The sequence below is a fragment of the Papio anubis genome, chromosome 18 (assembly GCF_008728515.1).
Source record: "Papio anubis isolate 15944 chromosome 18, Panubis1.0, whole genome shotgun sequence".
Taxonomy (NCBI): domain Eukaryota; kingdom Metazoa; phylum Chordata; class Mammalia; order Primates; family Cercopithecidae; genus Papio; species Papio anubis.
This window is the reverse complement of record NC_044993.1, coordinates 45,676,878-45,694,582: the sequence shown is the minus strand read 5'-3', so window position 1 is coordinate 45,694,582 and position 17,705 is coordinate 45,676,878. Positions and strand designations below refer to the sequence as shown.

Below are 17,705 nucleotides of genomic sequence, written 5' to 3'. Positions count from 1 at the left end.
GGAACAAATGGCTTTTAATTTTTTCTTTTTGGTTAAATGGAGTCTAATAAGTAAACAGTACAGCAGGGAGTGGCTATTTCTTTCCAGCCTAGAAGCATCTCAGATATTAAATAATCTATCAGTGTGTTCTTGTGAGGACTTTTAATAAGAAGATGCAGATAAAGCACTTGGCACTGGGCCTGCAGCATAGGACATGATTCAAATGAATTATTTATTGAAGAGGGCAGGGGGTGGTAGCAGGAACAGACATTAGAGAAGCAGAGTGCAGAGAGGAGCTTTCCCAGGCATGCTGTCTGGCTGATCAGGTGGTCAGTCAGTTGATTGGCACATGCTAACTGAGCCCCAACGAGGTGCCAGCCACTGGAGACATGATGTACAACGCAGGGCCCTACAATTTTTCCTCCTCTATGGACTTCTTTCCAAGTCCCACTGGCTATCTTAGCCACAAACAATTCCCCCCCATACTTTTCCCTTCAGGCTGTTTTCATGAATAGAACCGGGACATTCCAGGCTTGGCTTCTTTCCTGTCCCAGGCTGGGCCACTGGCTTCACCACAGAACAGCCCAAGGTCTCAATTCACAGCACAGGCACTCGGCTCATCTCCACGGCTAATCTCCACCGAAGTGGTTAGAAGCATGGGCTTTGAAATGGATGACAGAGGTTTGAATCCTGACTCAGCTTCTTCTTATCTGTGACCTTGGGCAAATAATATAACATTACAAAGCCTTAGTTTTCTTATTTGTATAAGTAGGCATAATAATCCCTACCCAAAAGGAATATGATGATTAAATGAGATTATGTGAGTGTGTGTGTATATAGTATACACATATAGATCAGAGATAGATGGTAGGTAGCTAGCTAGGTAGGTAGGTAGGTAGGTAGATAGATAGAGGCACTGAGTAACATTAGTGGCTGTCATTATTGCCTTAATATTCCAGTTACTTCAGGGTTTGCTGCTTGGAGGATTTTGGATATTTGCTTATAAATATAAATAAACAGATTAGGCCAGGCGCAATAGCCCATGCCTGTAATCCCAGAACTTTGGGAGGCCGAGGCGGGTGGGTCACTTGAGGTCAGGAGTCTGAGACCACTCTGGCCAACATGTCTCTACTAAAAAAATACAAAAAATACAAAAAATTAGCAGGGCTTAGTGGCACTCATCTGTAGTCCTAGCTACTCAGGAGGCTGAGGCAAGAATTGCTTGAACCCAGGAGGCAGAAGCTGCAGTGAGCCAAGATCACGCCACTGCACTCCAGCCTGGGCAACAGAGCGAGACTCCGTCTCAAACAAACAAACAAACAAACAAAACCCGAACAGATTAGATCAGACCAGTGGCAAAATGTTTTTTTCTGGGTATTAATAATGCATTATAGCATTTTCAGGAAGTTATAGCCATTTTATTTCAATTTTCCCCAAATCGTTAACAGATAAATCAATGAAGAATGTCAGAAAGATTCTCTCCATGACAATAGCCAGGGTGGGCAAATGGTTACAATGCACAGGGTGTATTTGAGCCCACACTGAGATCAAGGCCACTCACAACTCCTGGGGGTGGGTGCCATTCACTACCAGGTAAACAAGAGATTTGTATAGTTAGCGCAACAGATTTCCAACAGGTAACAGTACATTGTTTTAAGGAAAGGGCAGCTTGTTTCCAGTTCATACAAAGTTGCTAAGAATGTATGAATGAGCTGAAGAGCTGACTGTGGCCTCTCTAGAGGAGAGAGTGTGCACCACATACTTGTCTACTGGGCTAGATTAGAATCTGACAAACCTGTGGTAGAGAGGAACTGTCTTCTCTCAGGGTCTGGGGCAAAGAGTGGGATTCCCTGGTGTGACAGACAGGATTCTAAAGATGCTCCCCTCAAGATTCCTGTCCCCTGGTTATTCAGTCAAGCACTAATTTAGGTGCTGCTGCAAAAGGATCTGGCAGATTTAATTAAAATTCCAAGTCAGTTGATATTAGGACACTGAGATTATCACCCAGTCAGGTAGCCATTTAAAAGCAAGGTTTTCTCTAGCTGGTAGCAGAACAGGAAGTTATGAGGGGCATTTGAGCCATTGCTGACTTGAAGATGGAGGCAGCCACGTGCTGAGGAATGCGGAGACCTCCAGAGAGCTGCCACTACCCGACATCCAGCAAGCAGCTGAATTTGGCTAACAACCTAAATGAGCTCGGAAGTAGATTCTTCTTCAAAGCGTCCAGATAAGAGCCCAGCTCAGCCAACACCTAGACTTTGCCCTTGCAAGACTGAGCTGAGAACCCAGTCAGGCCCATACAGTGGAACTTAGGGAACGGTGAGATAATAAATGGTTGTGGCTTTAAGTTGCTAAATGTGTAGTAATTTGTTATGCAGCAATAGGGAACAAATATATTTGTTTCATGAAAGAGCTCAGCTGGAGAGAACTTGGGAGTCCCTCCAGGAGAGGGTTCTGTCAGCTGTCTTGCGTTATACTGGTGGAAAGAACACATTTTCCCCACTCCTGATGTTTACTTTTATGTAGATAGAGATCTACGGTAACACTACTGACCTTTCCCCACCTCCTGACTTACTTAGGAAGGAATGGAGTTATTAGGAAGGATAAATCGTATATCTATATACCTGTTCCTTCCTCTGTTTTTCCCCTTGAAGTGAACCTTTGCCTAAGAACTTAGGTTCTGTTCTACACCGTCAAATTCCAAGTTTTTGTTTTAGTTTTTGTTTCTTTTTTTAAGACAGAGTCTTGGTCTGTCACTCAGGCTGGAGTGCAGTGGCATGATCTCGGCTCACTGCAACCTCTGCCTCCCAGGTTCAAGCGATTCTCCTGTCTCAGCCTCTCGAGTAGCTGGAATTACAGGTACCCGCCACCATGCCTGGCTAATTTTTATATTTTTAGTAGAGACAGGATTTCACCATGTTGGCCCGGCTGGTCTCAAACTCCTGACCTCAAGAGATCCACCTGCCACAGCCTCCCAAAGTGCTGGGATTACAGGCGTGAGCCACTGCACCTGGCCATCAAATTCCAAGTTTTACAAGGGGAAGCCTGTCAAGTCACTGCCTGTGACTATGGATGGGTAAACATGGTCCAGCACTGAAGAAGAACAAAGATGTATTAGTCTGTTCTCACGTTGCTGAAGACATACCTGAGACTGGATAATTTAGAAAGGAAAGAGGTTTAATTGACTCACAGTTTAGCGTGGCTGGGGAGGTCTCAGGAAACTTACAATCATGGCAGAAGGGAAAGCAAACATGTCCTCCTTCACATGGTGGCAATAATAAGAAGTGCTGAGCAAAGTTGGAAAAGCCCCTTATGAAACTACCAGATCTCATGAGAACTCACTCACTGTCACAAGAGCAGCATGGAGGTAACCACCCCCTATGATTCAATTACCTCCCACCAGGTTCCTCCCATGACATGTGGGGATTATGGGGACTACAATTCAAGATGAGATTTGGGTGGGGACACAGCCAAACCATATCAAAGACCATAATTAATGGTCTCCCTCATCTCTCCCACCCCTGCCAGAAACCACATATAAACATGCAGCCCTGGGAGAACTGACCTAATCTGCTCACCTTGGAGGACTTAGAAGGAAGCTGCACAGGTAGACTGACTTGAGGAAAGATGCCTGCCTGTACCTGAAAAACCCTGTAGGTAAGGCTTCCTACTCATGCCTTTAGAGTCAGATAGTGGTCTGCAAATTTGTTCAATACTGGGTGTTGTGGACTGAATTGTATCTCCTGCCCCCTCTCCCCAGTTCATATGAAGAAGTCCTGACGCCTCAGAATGTGACTGTATTTGGAGAGGGTTTTAAAGAGAATTCATTGGGAGCTGAAAAGGCCACAGGGATTGTGACCAACTCAGCATTCCACTGGAGGCTATATGATCAAACAGCAAACTGTTTACCGTGAATGCAGGATGTGAGCAAACTCACACTGTGCCTGCCACCAAAAGGTTTGCTGAGGGCCATCACTCCCTGGCTGGGCTCCTTGAAGTTATCTACTGGGAAATCTAGCGCCTATTGTTCGAAGGATGCAGTCTCACAAGCCTGCTGTGAACCAAACAGCTGACTGACAATTACCCGACAACCAGCCCCCCTTTCTCGTTATCTCTTTTACCAATAAATTTGGAGGGCTGTGTAAAGCTCAGGGCCCTTGGCACGCCTGTAATCCCAGCACTTTGAGAGGCCGAGGCGGGCAGATCACAAGGTCAAGAGATCGACACCATCCTGGCTAACACGGTGAAACCCTGTCTCTACTAAAAATACAAAGAATTAGCTGGGCATGGTGGCGGGCACCTGTAGTCCCAGCTACTTGGGAGGCTGAGGCAGGAGAATGGTGTGAACCCAGGAGGCAGAGCTTGCAACGAGCTAAGATCATGTCACTGCACTCCAGTCTGGGCCAAAGTGCGAGACTCTGTCTCAAAAAAAAAAAATGCTCAGGGCCCTTGTCCACTAGAGGCAAGGTGCCCTCTGACCACTTCTTCCAAATATACTCTTTTGTCTTTTATTCCCGCATTCGCCCCCATTTGTTCAGTCTCCCAAGGTCCATGCAGGTTACAGTAATTGAATTATGGTGAAGTTGTTAGGGTGGGCTCTAATTCAATACGACTGGTGCACTTAAGAGGAAATTTAGACACAGACGTATACAAAGTGAAGACGATGTAGAGACCCAAGGACAACAAGGCCATCTACAAGACAATAAGAGAGGCCTCAGAAGAAACCAACCCTTCTGACACCTTGATCTTAGACTTCCAGCCTCCAGAACTATGAGAAAATAAATTTCTGTTGTTTAAGGCACCCAATCTGTGGTACCTTGTTATGGTATACCTAACTAAAGAACACACTGGCCACTCAAGGTGAAACTTGCCTTACACCACTTGCCTCTGTTTGATAGAACCTAATATACTATTCTGACTGCTAATTGTAAATAAAATATTGAATAATTAAAGAAAAGTTACAGCCCATCTAAGGGACTCAGAAACCAGAGGAGAGAAGATCAAGCCAGTCCCTGGATGAAATGTTATTTATTTATTTTTTAAAACAGAGGCTCCGGCCGGGCGCGGTGGCTCAAGCCTGTAATCCCAGCACTTTGGGAGGCCGAGACGGGCGGATCACGAGGTCAGGAGATCGAGACCACCCTGGCGAACACGGTGAAACCCCGTCTCTACTAAAAAATACAAAAAACTAGCCGGGCGAGGTGGCGGGCGCCTGTGGTCCCAGCTACTCGGGAGGCTGAGGCAGGAGAATGGCGTAAGCCCAGGAGGCGGAGCTTGCAGTGAGCCGAGATCGCCACTGCACTCCAGCCTGGGCGACAGAGCGAGACTCTGTCTCAAAAAAAAAAACAAAAAAAAAAAAACAGAGGCTCGCTCTGTCACCCAGGCTGGAGTGCAATGGTGCAATCTCGGCTCACTGCAACCTCTGCCTCCCGGGTTCAAGAGATCCTGCCTCAGCCTCCTGAGTAGCTGGGATTACAGGTGCGTGCCACTACACCTGGCTAATTTTTTGTATTTTTAGTAGAGACAGGGTTTCACCGTGTTAGCCAGGATGGTCTCAATCTCCTGACCTTGTGATCTGCCCGCCTTGGCTTCCCAAAATGCTGGGATTACAGGCGTGAGCCACCGCGCCTGGCTGAAATGGTTTTAACTGAAGTAAAATTGATTGAGGTCTGTTTTTTAAAAAACGTTACAAGAGCTCAAACTTCCTTGTCACCAATCCTGTTCCTTCCAAATCCCTGGCCATCCAGCCAAATCAGGAGCAATGGCCATGCGTTAGTACAGGTCTATACTTCTGACTATTTCTCATGCCAGACATAGCAAACAATCAAACATACGAGTCAAAATTCCGGCCATTGCAAGGCCATGACAGCAAATTTTGCAGACTGTTCTGTAAAATGAGGGATACTCCAGGAGGTCATAGGCACTAATGGAGGGAGAGGAAGACAATGTAGCAAGACCTGGTGTTGGGCTGGGTGCCGTGACTCATGCCAGTAATCCCAGCACTTTGGGAGGCTGAGGCAGGAGGATTGCTTGAGACCAGGAGTTTGAGACCAGCCTCGGCAACATAGTGAGACCTTGTCTCTACCAAAAACGAAAAAGTTAGCTAGGCGTGGTGGCACATGCCTGTAGTCCCAGCTACTTGGGAGGCTGAGGTGGGAGAGTCACTTGGGCCTGGGAGGTTGAGGCTGCAGTGAGCTGTGATCATGCCACTGCACTCCAGCCTGGGTGACAGAGTGAGACCCTGACTCAAAAAAATAAAATAAAATAAAAAGTTGGTGTTGAAGGAGTTGATTATTCTACTCTGGTGTTTGCCAGAGGCTTCGTGTAGCATTCCTGTTTTCCATGGACACTGAGTGTTACTGCATCTGCTGGATCTCAAGCACCACACGGTAGAGCAGCATGTGATGTAATGCAACCTGGACTTGCTGCAGAGCCTTCTCTTGCTCCGGTCCCTGCTAAAAACTAGCAGCATAGACCGGACACCGTGGGTCATGCCTGTAATCCCAGCATTTTGGGAGGCTGAGGTGGGCAGATCACTTGAGGTCAGGAGTTGGAGACCAGCCCAGCCATTATGGCGAAACCCCATCTCTACTAAAAATACAAAGAATAGCCGGGCGTTGTGGCACACGCCTGTAATCCCACCTACTTGGGATGCTACTTGGCAGGAGAATCTCTTGAACCCGGGAGGCAGAGGTCGCAGTGAGCTGAGATCACGCCATTGCACTCCAGCCTTGGTGACAAAGCAAGACTCTGCCTCAAAAATAAAAAAAAATAAAAAATAAAAAATAAAATTTAAAAAAAGGCCGGGTGCAGTGGCTCATGCCTATAATCCCAGCACTTTGGGAGGCTGAGGCAGGCGGATCACAAGGTCAAGAGATCAAGACCATCCTGGCCAACATGGTGAAACCCCGTCTCTACCAAAAATACAAAAATTAGCTGGGCATGGTGTTGTGCACCTGTCGTGCCAGCTACTCGGGAGGCTGAGGCAGAAGAATTGCTTGAACCCAAGAGGCAGGGGTTGCAGTGAACCGAGATGGCACCACTGCACTCCAGCCTGGTGACGAGTGAGACTCCGTCTCAAAAAAAAAAAAAAAAAAGAAAAAAACAAACAAACTAGCAGCCTTACAGGTAACCCTATCGAAGAAACATGTTGCCTCCAAAATACAAATAGGCCTGCTAAGCACTGTGCCTCTTTTAGAGGAGAGTAGGTTGTGTGAGGAGATATCTGTACGTACTCTAGACCACTCAATCCCCAGAAACTTCACAGAGGTGGTGGGTTCTGCAGTCTTGTGGGGTTTGTCTCCCACCTTGTAGTTTGCATATGTCTTACTAAGCAGTTAAAGTGTTACTTGTTATTTCTGGCTCATCAGATCCAATAACGTCAATATAGTGACAAGATGATGAAGATCTCTGAAGACTGTATTATGGCAGAGCAGAACTGACATAGGTTTGAAGCAACCTGAAGATATATGGTGGCTTTGAAACTGTTTCTGGGGGATGCTGCATTTGGTATGGAGGAAAAGCCAGGTTGATCGCTGCATACCACATGCCAGGGGCATAATGATTTGCTCCAAGAAAGACGCTATGTCTGGGAACAGCGGCTACAATCGGAATCACCATCTGATAAAGTTTATGATAGTCCACAGTCATTCTCTGAGATCCATCTGACTTCTGCACAGGCCACACTGGTGGGTTAAATGAGCATGTGATAGGTGTCATCACCCTTGCTTCTTTTAATTTTTTGACGGCGGCATTAATCTCTGTGCTTCCCTCAGGAATGTGGTATTTCTACTGGCTCATTTTCTCTGTAGGCAAGGGAAGTTCCAGGGGCTTTCACTTAGGCCTTCCTGTCATATTGGCCTTCAGTCTATGAGTCAGAGAGCCTATGTGGGGATTCTGGCACTATGTCAGTTTTCAATCAGTTGACTCAGCTCTAAATGTCACCCTCCAGTACCTGCTCTAAGATAACGGGCTGGACTTTTAATGCATTTCTCCTTGCAAAGAACATGATGTTATGCTTTGTTTGTCAGTAGAGGGCGCTGGTGGGACGTTGCAAGAAAAAGGGGAAGCTCTTCCTGGTTCTGGTCCTGTTGAGGTTTCATTTTTCTTGCTCTTGCTGCACGGTTTTTCAGGGGCAGATCCCAGTGGTTCTCTGCCCTAGATGCATGTCCAGAGTGAAAAGTCCTTGGGAGGCTCAAAGACCCCAGTTTGCAACACTTTACCACGTTCCCTCCCCCAGTATGGACACCACAGATCCCATACCACATGCTGCCTTTGCAGTGAGTGGCTCCTGGCACTTGGACAGTTTTCGCACACCCACCACTGGTCCTGACCCTCATGTGGCTTTCTCTAGCACTGAACTCTGGCAGAGCATGCTTCTCCAGTACTTGACTTCTGTAACAGTCTAGTTTTCTCCAGCACTGTGCTCTCACCAAGTGCACTTTTTCTTTTTCTTTTTTTTTTTTTTTTTTTTTTGAGACAGAGTCTCGCTCTGTCGCCCAGGCTGGAGTGCAGTGGCCGGATCTCAGCTCACTGCAAGCTCCGCCTCCCGGGTTCACGCCATTCTCCGGCCTCAGCCTCCCGAGTAGCTGGGACTACAGGCGCCCGCCACCTCGCCCGGCTAGTTTTTTGTATTTCTTAATAGAGACGGGGTTTCACCGTGTTAGCCAGGATGGTCTCGATCTCCTGACCTCGTGATCCGCCCGTCTCGGCCTCCCAAAGTGCTGGGATTACAGGCTTGAGCCACCGCGCCCGGCCCAAGTGCACTTTTTCTAACAGGGAGAAAGCATGGCTTTCTTCGGCACTTGGTTCCTGTATAGTACAGCTTCCTCAGGCACTGGACTCTTGCTGAGTCTGCATGCTCTCGTGCTTGACTCTTCTAATGGCCTGACTCCCTACAGTGCTTGATCCTTGCTCTGGCAAAGCTCTTTCCAGCAATGGGCTCCTGCAGAGTGATTTTCCTACAGTGCTTGGTTCCAACAGTGCTTGGTGGAATAGCAGCTTCACCTGACACCCCAGAGGGCAGATTTCTAGGAGGTCTCCTTTGGTGAGGCATGTCAGTGGCTTCTCTGCCTTGCCTTTCAAATGACGTCTGGATCTCAGCCCTGGTGGGAGAACATTCTTCCTTGGATGCTGTATCTCAGCCCTGGGGATAGTAGCTGATCTTTATATCTGCCATCTCTGTATTTCTGTATTCTTTTTTCTTTTTTTTTGAGACAGCACTCTGTTGCCCAGGCTGGAGTACAGTAGTGCAATCACAGCTCACTGCAGCCTCAAACTCCTGGGCTCAAGAGATCCTTCAGCCGGGTGCGGTGGCTCACGCCTGTAATCCCAGCACTTTGGGAGACTGAGCGGGCGGATCACAAGGTCAGGAGATCCAGACCAGCCTGGCCAACATGGTGAAACCCCGTCTCTACTAATAATACAAAAATTAGCCGTACGGGGTAGTCCCAACTAGTCAGGAGGCTGAGGCAGGAGAATTGCTTGAACCTGGGAGGCAGAGGTTGCAGTGAGCTGAGATCACACCACTGCACTCCAGCCTGGGCAACAGCGAGACTCTGTCTCAAAAAAAAAGATTCTTCCGCCTTAGCCTCTTGAGTAGCTGGGACCACAGGTGTGCACCACCATGCCTGGCTAATTTTAAAATTTATCTTTATTTTTTGTAGAGATGGGGTCTCACTATATTGCCCAGGCTCTCTGTATTCTTTAGAATTGTCTTTAGCTCTCATTAACCAATTCCCTATCATTCCAATCCCCTATCAATAATTCCTTATGTTAAACTCCCACTGTGGCTTCTGCTTTTTGACTGAACCTTAACTGATACAATAAGTGGCACTGGAAGTGATCCCAGGAGACAGACCTGCAGAGATGGGATTTGGGGGTTTATTTAACCACACCCTGGGCTTGAGCTCCATGCTGAGTTCCTTGCTGTGGGAAGTGGGATGCCAGCCACCCATGGCCTGCAGTAACATCCCAGCTAGTGACGCTGTCACATGATGGTGGTGAAGTGCCGACTGAAGCACAGGCCTTGGGAACCCAAATGGCTGCTATTCTTTTTTTTTTTTTTTTGAGATGGAGTCTGGCTCTGTCGCCCAGGCTGCAGTGCAGTGGCCGGATCTCAGCTCACTGCAAGCTCCGCCTCCCGGGTTTCCGCCATTCCCCTGCCTCAGCCTCCCGAGTAGCTGGGATTACAGGCGCCCACCACCTCGCCCGGCTAGTTTTTTTGTATTTTTTAGTAGAGACGGGGTTTCACTGTGTTCGCCAGGATGGTCTCGATCTCCTGACCTCGTGATCCACCCGTCTTGGCCTCCCAAAGTGCTGGGATTACAGGCTTGAGCCACGGCGCCCGGCCATGGCTGCTATTCTTGACTACCGTGACAGCAGTAATGACCAAGGAGCAAGGACTGTGGCGTGCAACGGATTCTTTTCAGTGCAGTTGAGTTATTACAAAGAGAAAATGGCAAGCTCAGGTCTATTCACTCTCAGCTCAAGTCACAGTCTGAGAATCAGAATGCTTCCATGACAAGCCTAAAACAATCTCTGACTTGTGTAGACCCAGGGCTGATATTGCTGAAAGTCAAACACATAATTTAATTGTGTGGTTTGCTGAAAAGTAGAGTTGAATTTGCAGTCTCATCAAATTTGTCATGCAAAAACTAAGGCACTAATTGGGAAAGAATAGGATCCAGAAATTTGGAATGGTGAATCTAGTTGGACCCAGATGAAGCCAACAATATTGAACTCCTATGTCATTCAGAGTCTCCCTTGTGAGTGGAAGTAGCCTGATGTCCACAGTCTGAAGAGACTCACCTTCCTCTGAAAACCCTGTGATAACCTCACCTGGGCAAATGCCTTGAAAGTGGATGCTCATACCCTCAAAATCCACCACAACCAATCTGTTGCTAGTAGGTCTTTAATAGGGTCAAATATCACCACGGGCCAGGCACAGTGGCTCACACCTGTAATCCCAGCACTGTGGGAGACCAAAGCAGGGGATGACCTGAGGTCAGGAGTTCAAGACCAGCCTGTCCAACATGGTGAAACCCTGTCGCTACTAAAAATACAAAAATTAGCCAGGCATGGTGGTGCACACCTGTAATCCCAGCTACTCGGGAGGCTAAGGCAAGAGAATCACTTGAACCTGGGAGGCAGAGGTTGCCATGAGCTGAGATTGTGCCACTGCACACCAGCCTGGGCGACACAGCGAGACTCTGTCTCAAAACAACAACAACAAAAAAAACTCACCATGTTTCAAGGGGACAGATACACACTGAGACCCAGGAGGAAATGACCCAGCTTATACACTAAAATAATTGCAGGACATTGTTAATATGTTAGCAGAAAATTAGGATGTATGGGAAGATGGGTGCTAAGGATGTTAGACCAGTGAGGGGAGAATGTGATACTAGATAAGGCCAAATTCATCGATATGGGTGCATGTGCTAGAGACTCCAGATGTAATGTGTTAGCTTGTGTACCTGAATTTGGCTACACAAATTAGATTGCCTAATTCTACCAAGTAGCCTTGGTAGAATTGACTGGAATTTGGACTTTATCGTGGCCTACCACCATTAAGTGGTTAGTGAAATGACATGCCGGATCTTTCCTGGCAGTCACAAGGAGAGAGAATCCAAAGGCTTAGCGTGATAGACTGCATTTATCATGTGCACTCTATCAACTCTATTTTATGAGAGGACCCAGAAAGCACTCCTTTTGCTAGGGCATTGAAAGGAGCAGTTCTATCTTTGAGAAGTTCTCTGGTTGCTGTCCTTTGTAAGCCAAGTAAGGCTGTAGGAAATGCACCATTGAGGTGGGCCCTCTGATCTCTGGATAAGAAGGGACCTTGACAAGGTAGACACATCAACTGTAAAGGGCAGCACAGACCATCAGGCAATCTAATTGCTTGGCTTGCAGAGGTCTTGGCAGTGGCTAATGGATTATAGTGTCCCTAGGAACAAAGTAGATGGGCAGTGTACTCCAATATTGCTTGGTCTATTTCCTTGTTGATCATCTAACTGTTCTATCCATTATTGAAAGCAGGGTATTGGGGCCGGGTGTGGTGACTTACACCTGTAATCCCAGCACTTTGGGAGGCCAAGGCCAGCGAATCACCTGAGGTCAGGAGCTCAAGACCAGCCTGGTCAACATGGTGAAACTGTGTCTCTACTAAAAATACAAAAAAAAATCAGCTGGGTGTGGTGGCACATGCCTGCAATCCCAGCTACTCAGGAGGCTGAGGCAGGAGAACCACTTGAATCCATTGCAAAACAAAAAAAAAAAAAGAAAGAAAGAAAAAGTAGAGTATTAAAATCTCTGGTTAATATTGTTGAATTGCTTATTTCTCCCTTCAGTTCTATCAGTTTTTGCTTCATGTATTTTGGGGCTCTGTTGTTAGATGCATATTTGTTTTCAGTTATTATGTCTTCCTGATGGATTGACCCCTTTATCATTACAAAATGTCTTTTGTATCTAGTAACAATTTTTGTCTTAAATTCTGGTTTGTCTGATATATATATTAACATAGCCACTCCACATCCCCTTTTTTTTGTTTTTGTTTTTTTTTTGAGACTGAGTTTAGCTCTATTGCCCAGGCTGGAGTGCAGTAGCACGATCTCAGCTCACTGCAACCCCTGCCTCCCAGGTTCAAGCAATTCTTGTGCCTCAGCCTCTCAAGTAGCTGGGATTGCAGGCTCCCGCCACCCGCCCGGCTAAGTTTTATATTTTTAGTAGAGATGAGATTTCACCATGTTGGCCAGGCTGGTCTCAAACTCCTGACCTTGGGTGATCAGCCTGCCTCAGCCTCCCACAGTGTTGGTATTATAGGCGTGAGCCCCTGTGCCTCCTTTTTACTCCTTTTTTTTTTTTTCAGAGACGGGGTCTTGCTGTCACTCAGGCTGGAATGAATGGTACGATCGTAGCTCACTGCAGCCTCGACCATGCCAAGCTAACTTTTGTATTTTTTATTGTAGAGATGGGTTTTGCCATGTTGCCCAGGCTGGTCTCAAACTTCTGGGCTCAAGATATATGCCTTCCAGGCCGGCACAGTGGCTCACGCCTTTGGGAGGCCTAGGCAGGCGGATCATGAGGTCAGAAGATCAAGACCATCCTGGCTAACATGATGAAATCCCATCTCTACTAAAAATACAAAAAAAAAAAAAAATTGAGCCAGGCGTGGTAGCAGGTACCTGTAGTCCCAGCTACTCGGGAGGCTGAGGCAGGAGAATGGCGTGAACCCAGGAGGCGGAGCTTGCAGTGACCAGGCTGGAGTGAGTCACTCCAGCCTGGGTGACTGAGCGAGACTCCGTCTCAAAAAAAAAAAAAAAAAAAAAAAAAAGAAAAAAGAGAAATATGCCTTCCAAAGTGCTGGGATTACAGGCATGAACCACCACACCCAGCAAACACATCTCTTATAGTTACTTTTGCATGGCATATCTTGTTACATCCTTTTACTTACAAACTATCTCTGAGTATAAAGGCACCATATACAGTCATGTGTTGCTTAAGGATGGGGAAACATTCTGAGAAATGGGTCATGGGCGATTTTGTCATTGTGCAGACATCATGGAGTGTAGTCACACAAACCTAGATGGTATAACCTGCTACTACAAATCTAGACTGTATCATATAGACTATTGCTCCTAGGCTACAGATCTGTACAGCATGTTACTGTCCTGAATACTATAGGTGACATATATAATTCTGTAACACGATGGTAAGTATTTGTGTATTTAAACACAGAAAAGGTACAGTAAAAATACAGCATAAAAGATAAAATGGCATGCCACACTGGTATACCATGGTATGCCACCTAGGGCACTTACCAGAATGGAGCCTGCAGGACTGGAAGTCGCCCTAGATGAGTTAGTAAGTCAGTAGGGAGTGAATGTGAAGTCCTAGAACATTATGGTACACCATTGTAGGCTTTATGAATGCTGTATATATAGGCTACATTAAATTTACAAAAAAAGATTTTTTCTGCAGTAATAAATTAATTTTAGCTAACCGCAACTTTTGGTGCAAATGTAATTGCGGTTTTGGACCATGAATTTTAAATCATTATAACTAGGCTCAAACACATCTTTATTAATCAAAATTAATACCATTACAATCAACACATTTTTACAATCAACACATTTTTTCCAGTGAGAAATAAGTTTGTTTATTCCTGTATCATAATAATCAGTGCTTTGGGATTCAGAAAACTCTTGGAAAGCATTTTCTGCATCCTGCTGGGTGTGGAAGCGTTTTCCTTGCAAAAAACTGTTGGGATGCGTGAAGAAGTGGTAGTCAGTAGGCAAGAGGTCAGGTGAATATGGTGGATGAAGCAAAACTTCATAGCTCCATTTGTTCAACTTTTTTTTTTTTTTTTTTTTTTTTGAGACGGAGTCTCGCTCTGTCACCCAGGCTGGAGTGCAGTGGCCGGATCTCAGCTCACTGCAAGCTCCACCTCCCGGGTTCACGCCATTCTCCTGCCTCAGCCTCCCGAGTAGCTGGGACTACAGGCGCCCGCCACCTCGCCCGGCTAAGTTTTTGTATTTTTAGTAGAGACGGGGTTTCACTGTGTTAGCCAGGATGGTCTCGATCTCCTGACCTTGTGATCCGCCCGTCTCGGCCTCCCAATGTGCTGGGATTACAGGCTTGAGCCACCGCGCCCGGCCTTTTTTTTTTTTTTGAGACAGAGTCTGTCACCCAGGCTGGAGTGCAGTGGCATGAGCCACCACAACCTCCGCCTTCTGGGTTTAAGCAGTTCTCTGGCCTCAGCCTCTCGAGTAGCTGGGATTACATGCGCCAGCTATCATACCCAGTTAATTTTTGTATTTTTAGTAGAGACGGGTTTCACCATGTTGGTCAGGCTGTTCTCGAACTCCTGACCTCAAGTGATCTGTCCACCTTGGCCTCCCAAAATGTTGGGATTACAGGCGTGAGCCACCGTACCCAACCTCAACTTTTGAAGCGTTGGTTATGCGATGTGTGGTTGCTGTCATGGAGAATAACTGGGCCCTTTCTGGTGAGCAATGCCACAGCAGGCCTTGCAGTTTTCCGTGCATCTCATCCATTTGCTGAGCATACTTCTCAGATGTAATGGTTTCACTGGGATTCAGAAAGCTGCTGTGGATCAGACCAGCAGCAGACCACCAAACAGTTACTGTGACCTTTTTTTGGCGCAAGGTTGGCTTTGGGAAGTGCTTTAGAGCTACTTCTCAGTACACTCATAGAGCTGGTTGTTCCGGTTGTCATATAAAATCGACTTTTTGTTGCACGTCACAATCTGATCAAGAAATGGTTCGTTGTTGTTGCATAGAATAAGAGAAGAAGACACTTCAAAATGACTTTTTTATTTAATATTTGGTAAGGTCATGAGGCACCCACTTATTGAGCTTTTTCACCTTTCCAATTTGCTTCAAACGCCAAATGGCCATAGAATGGTCGATGGCTGAGTTCTTGGGCAACTTCCCGAGTAGTTTTAAGAGGATCAGCTTCAATGATTGCTTTCAGTTGGTCATTGTCAATTTCCGATGGCCGGATGTTATGTTCCTCATCTTCAAGGCTCTCGTCTTCTTTGCAAAACTTCTTGAACCACCACTGTACTGTATGTTTGTTAGCAGTTCCTGGGCCAAATGTGTTGCTGATGTTGCGATGTGTCTCCGCTGCTTTATGACCCATTTTTAACTCGAATAAGAAAATTGCTTGAATTTGCTTTTTGTCTAACATCATTTCCATAGTCTAAAATAAACGTAAAATAAACAGCAGTAATAAGTCATTAAAAAAATAAAGTGAGAAATGCCCATTAAAATGATGTATAACATAACCACATTTATTTAAGAATGTATTCCAAAATCAAATGGCAAATTCCAACAATTACTTTTGCACTCACCTAGTAACTTTATACGTTTGTTTTTTTTTTTTTTTTGGTGAGATGGAGTCCCGCTTTGTCGCTCAGCCTGGAGTGCAGTGTCGTGATCTCGACTCATAGCAACCTCCGCCTCCCGGGTTCAAGCGATTCTCCTGCCTCAGCCTCCCAAGTAGCTGGGATTACAGGTGCATGCCAACACGGCTGGCTAATTTTTGTATTTTTAGTAGAGATGGGGTTTCACCATATTGGTCAGGCTGGTCTCAAACTCCTGACCTCAGGTGATTCACCCGCCTCAGCTTCCCAAAGTGCTGAAATTACAGGTGTGAGCCACCTCACACACCCAAACTTTTTAATTTTTTAAACTTACTGACTCTTTTGTCAATAAACTTATTAATAAATGTTATTACACTTAAAGTACACATTGTACAGCTGTACAAAAATATTTCCTTTCTTTATATCCTTATTCTAGAAGCTTTTTCTATTTTATTTTATTTATTTATTTTTTGAGACGGAGTCTTGCTCTTGTTGCCCAGGCTGGAGAGCAATGGCATGATCTCGGCTCACCGCAACCTCCGCCTCCCGTGTTCAAGCGATTCTCCTGTCTCTGCCTCCCGAGTAGCTGGGATTACAGGCATGCGCCACCACGCCTGGCTAATTTTGTATTTTTTTTAGTAGAGATGGGGTTTCTCCATGTTGGTCAGGCTGGTCTCAAACTCCTGACCTCAGGTGATCCACCCGTCTCGGCCTCCCAAAGTGCTGGGATTACAGGCGTGAGCCACCACTCCTGGCCAACTTTTTCTATTTTAAAAAGTATATTTTTCAATATTTTAAACTTTTTTGTTAATAACTAAGACACATATACACACACACACACATCAGCCTAGGCCTACACTAGGTCAAGATCATCGAGATCATTGTCTTCCACCTCCACATCATGCCCCACTGGCAGTAACACGCATGGAGCTGTCATCTCCTATGATAACACATTCTTCTGGAATCCCTCCTGTAGGACCTGCCTGAGGCTCTTCTTGAGGGACTATCACTCTTTCAAAAAATGTCCATGGTGGTTTGCTTGGTTTCTTTCTTTTATTTTAATCATACATTTGCTTGTAAACAGATAATGCACCACGAGCATATCTCTCTATTAATGAAAACCATTCAGTGTGGGGGTCCATGTTTTCAACGTTTTAAGGAGTTTGTTGAGGTCTGTAGCAGCTTCTGCTAAACCCTTCACTGTGAATTTTCTTCTGGGTTTTTCTTCTCCTGCAGTTTCTTTTTTCTCTTGCCTCTTCTTCAGCTATGTGTTCCTGTTCCAGTTCCAACAGATCCTCATTAGTCAATTCCTCAGGAATTACCTCTAGGCGCTCTACCGTGTCATCCTCATCCACACCCAGGTTAAAATTATTTGCCACCTCAACCACAGCTTTATTGATTTTTGAAACCTCCTCATCCTTGACAAATACTTTGAAGTCATGGACCAACCTTTTGAGTGTCTTCCTCCAGATGGCATTCATACCGCATGGTGACATCACCCCAAGTCTAAGCAGGGTTCTTGATGCAGTCATAGATGTGTTGTAATCCTTCCAGAATTGTCTCAGTGTCTGCTCAGTGTCTTCCTCAGCTGCAGCAATCACCTGGGCAAAGGTCTCCTCAGGTAATAGACCTTAAAAGCTGCTATACCTCCATGATCCATTGGTTGAAGCAAAGAGGTGGTGTTTGGAGGGGAAAACACCACCTAGATATTGGGATGAATATCACCAGTAAAAGGAGGATGTACGGGAGCCTTATAAACAATAAGCAAGATCTTGAAAAATATATTATACTCCAAACAGTATTTCTGCATTTCTCTGGCAAAACAATTCAGGATTGCATC

General features: G+C 45.9%; 1 protein-coding gene across 3 annotated transcripts in view; it reads right to left on the bottom strand.

The window, feature by feature from the left end:
- Nucleotides 1–17,705, bottom strand: part of BCL7C (BAF chromatin remodeling complex subunit BCL7C) — a 63,952-nt gene that overhangs the window by 3,870 nt on the left and 42,377 nt on the right. Inside the window, exon 6 of one of the 3 annotated variants that reach the window (XM_031658302.1) lies at nt 193–696. The exons of 1 other annotated variant lie outside the window; for it this stretch is intronic. In XM_031658302.1, the coding sequence (XP_031514162.1) occupies nt 628–696 (69 nt within the window). In that variant the 3' untranslated portion in view covers nt 193–627. Of the gene's footprint in view, nt 1–192; nt 697–15,295; nt 15,703–17,705 lie in introns of those variants that run through there. One more of the 3 variants, XM_031658301.1, reaches the window with a different exon arrangement.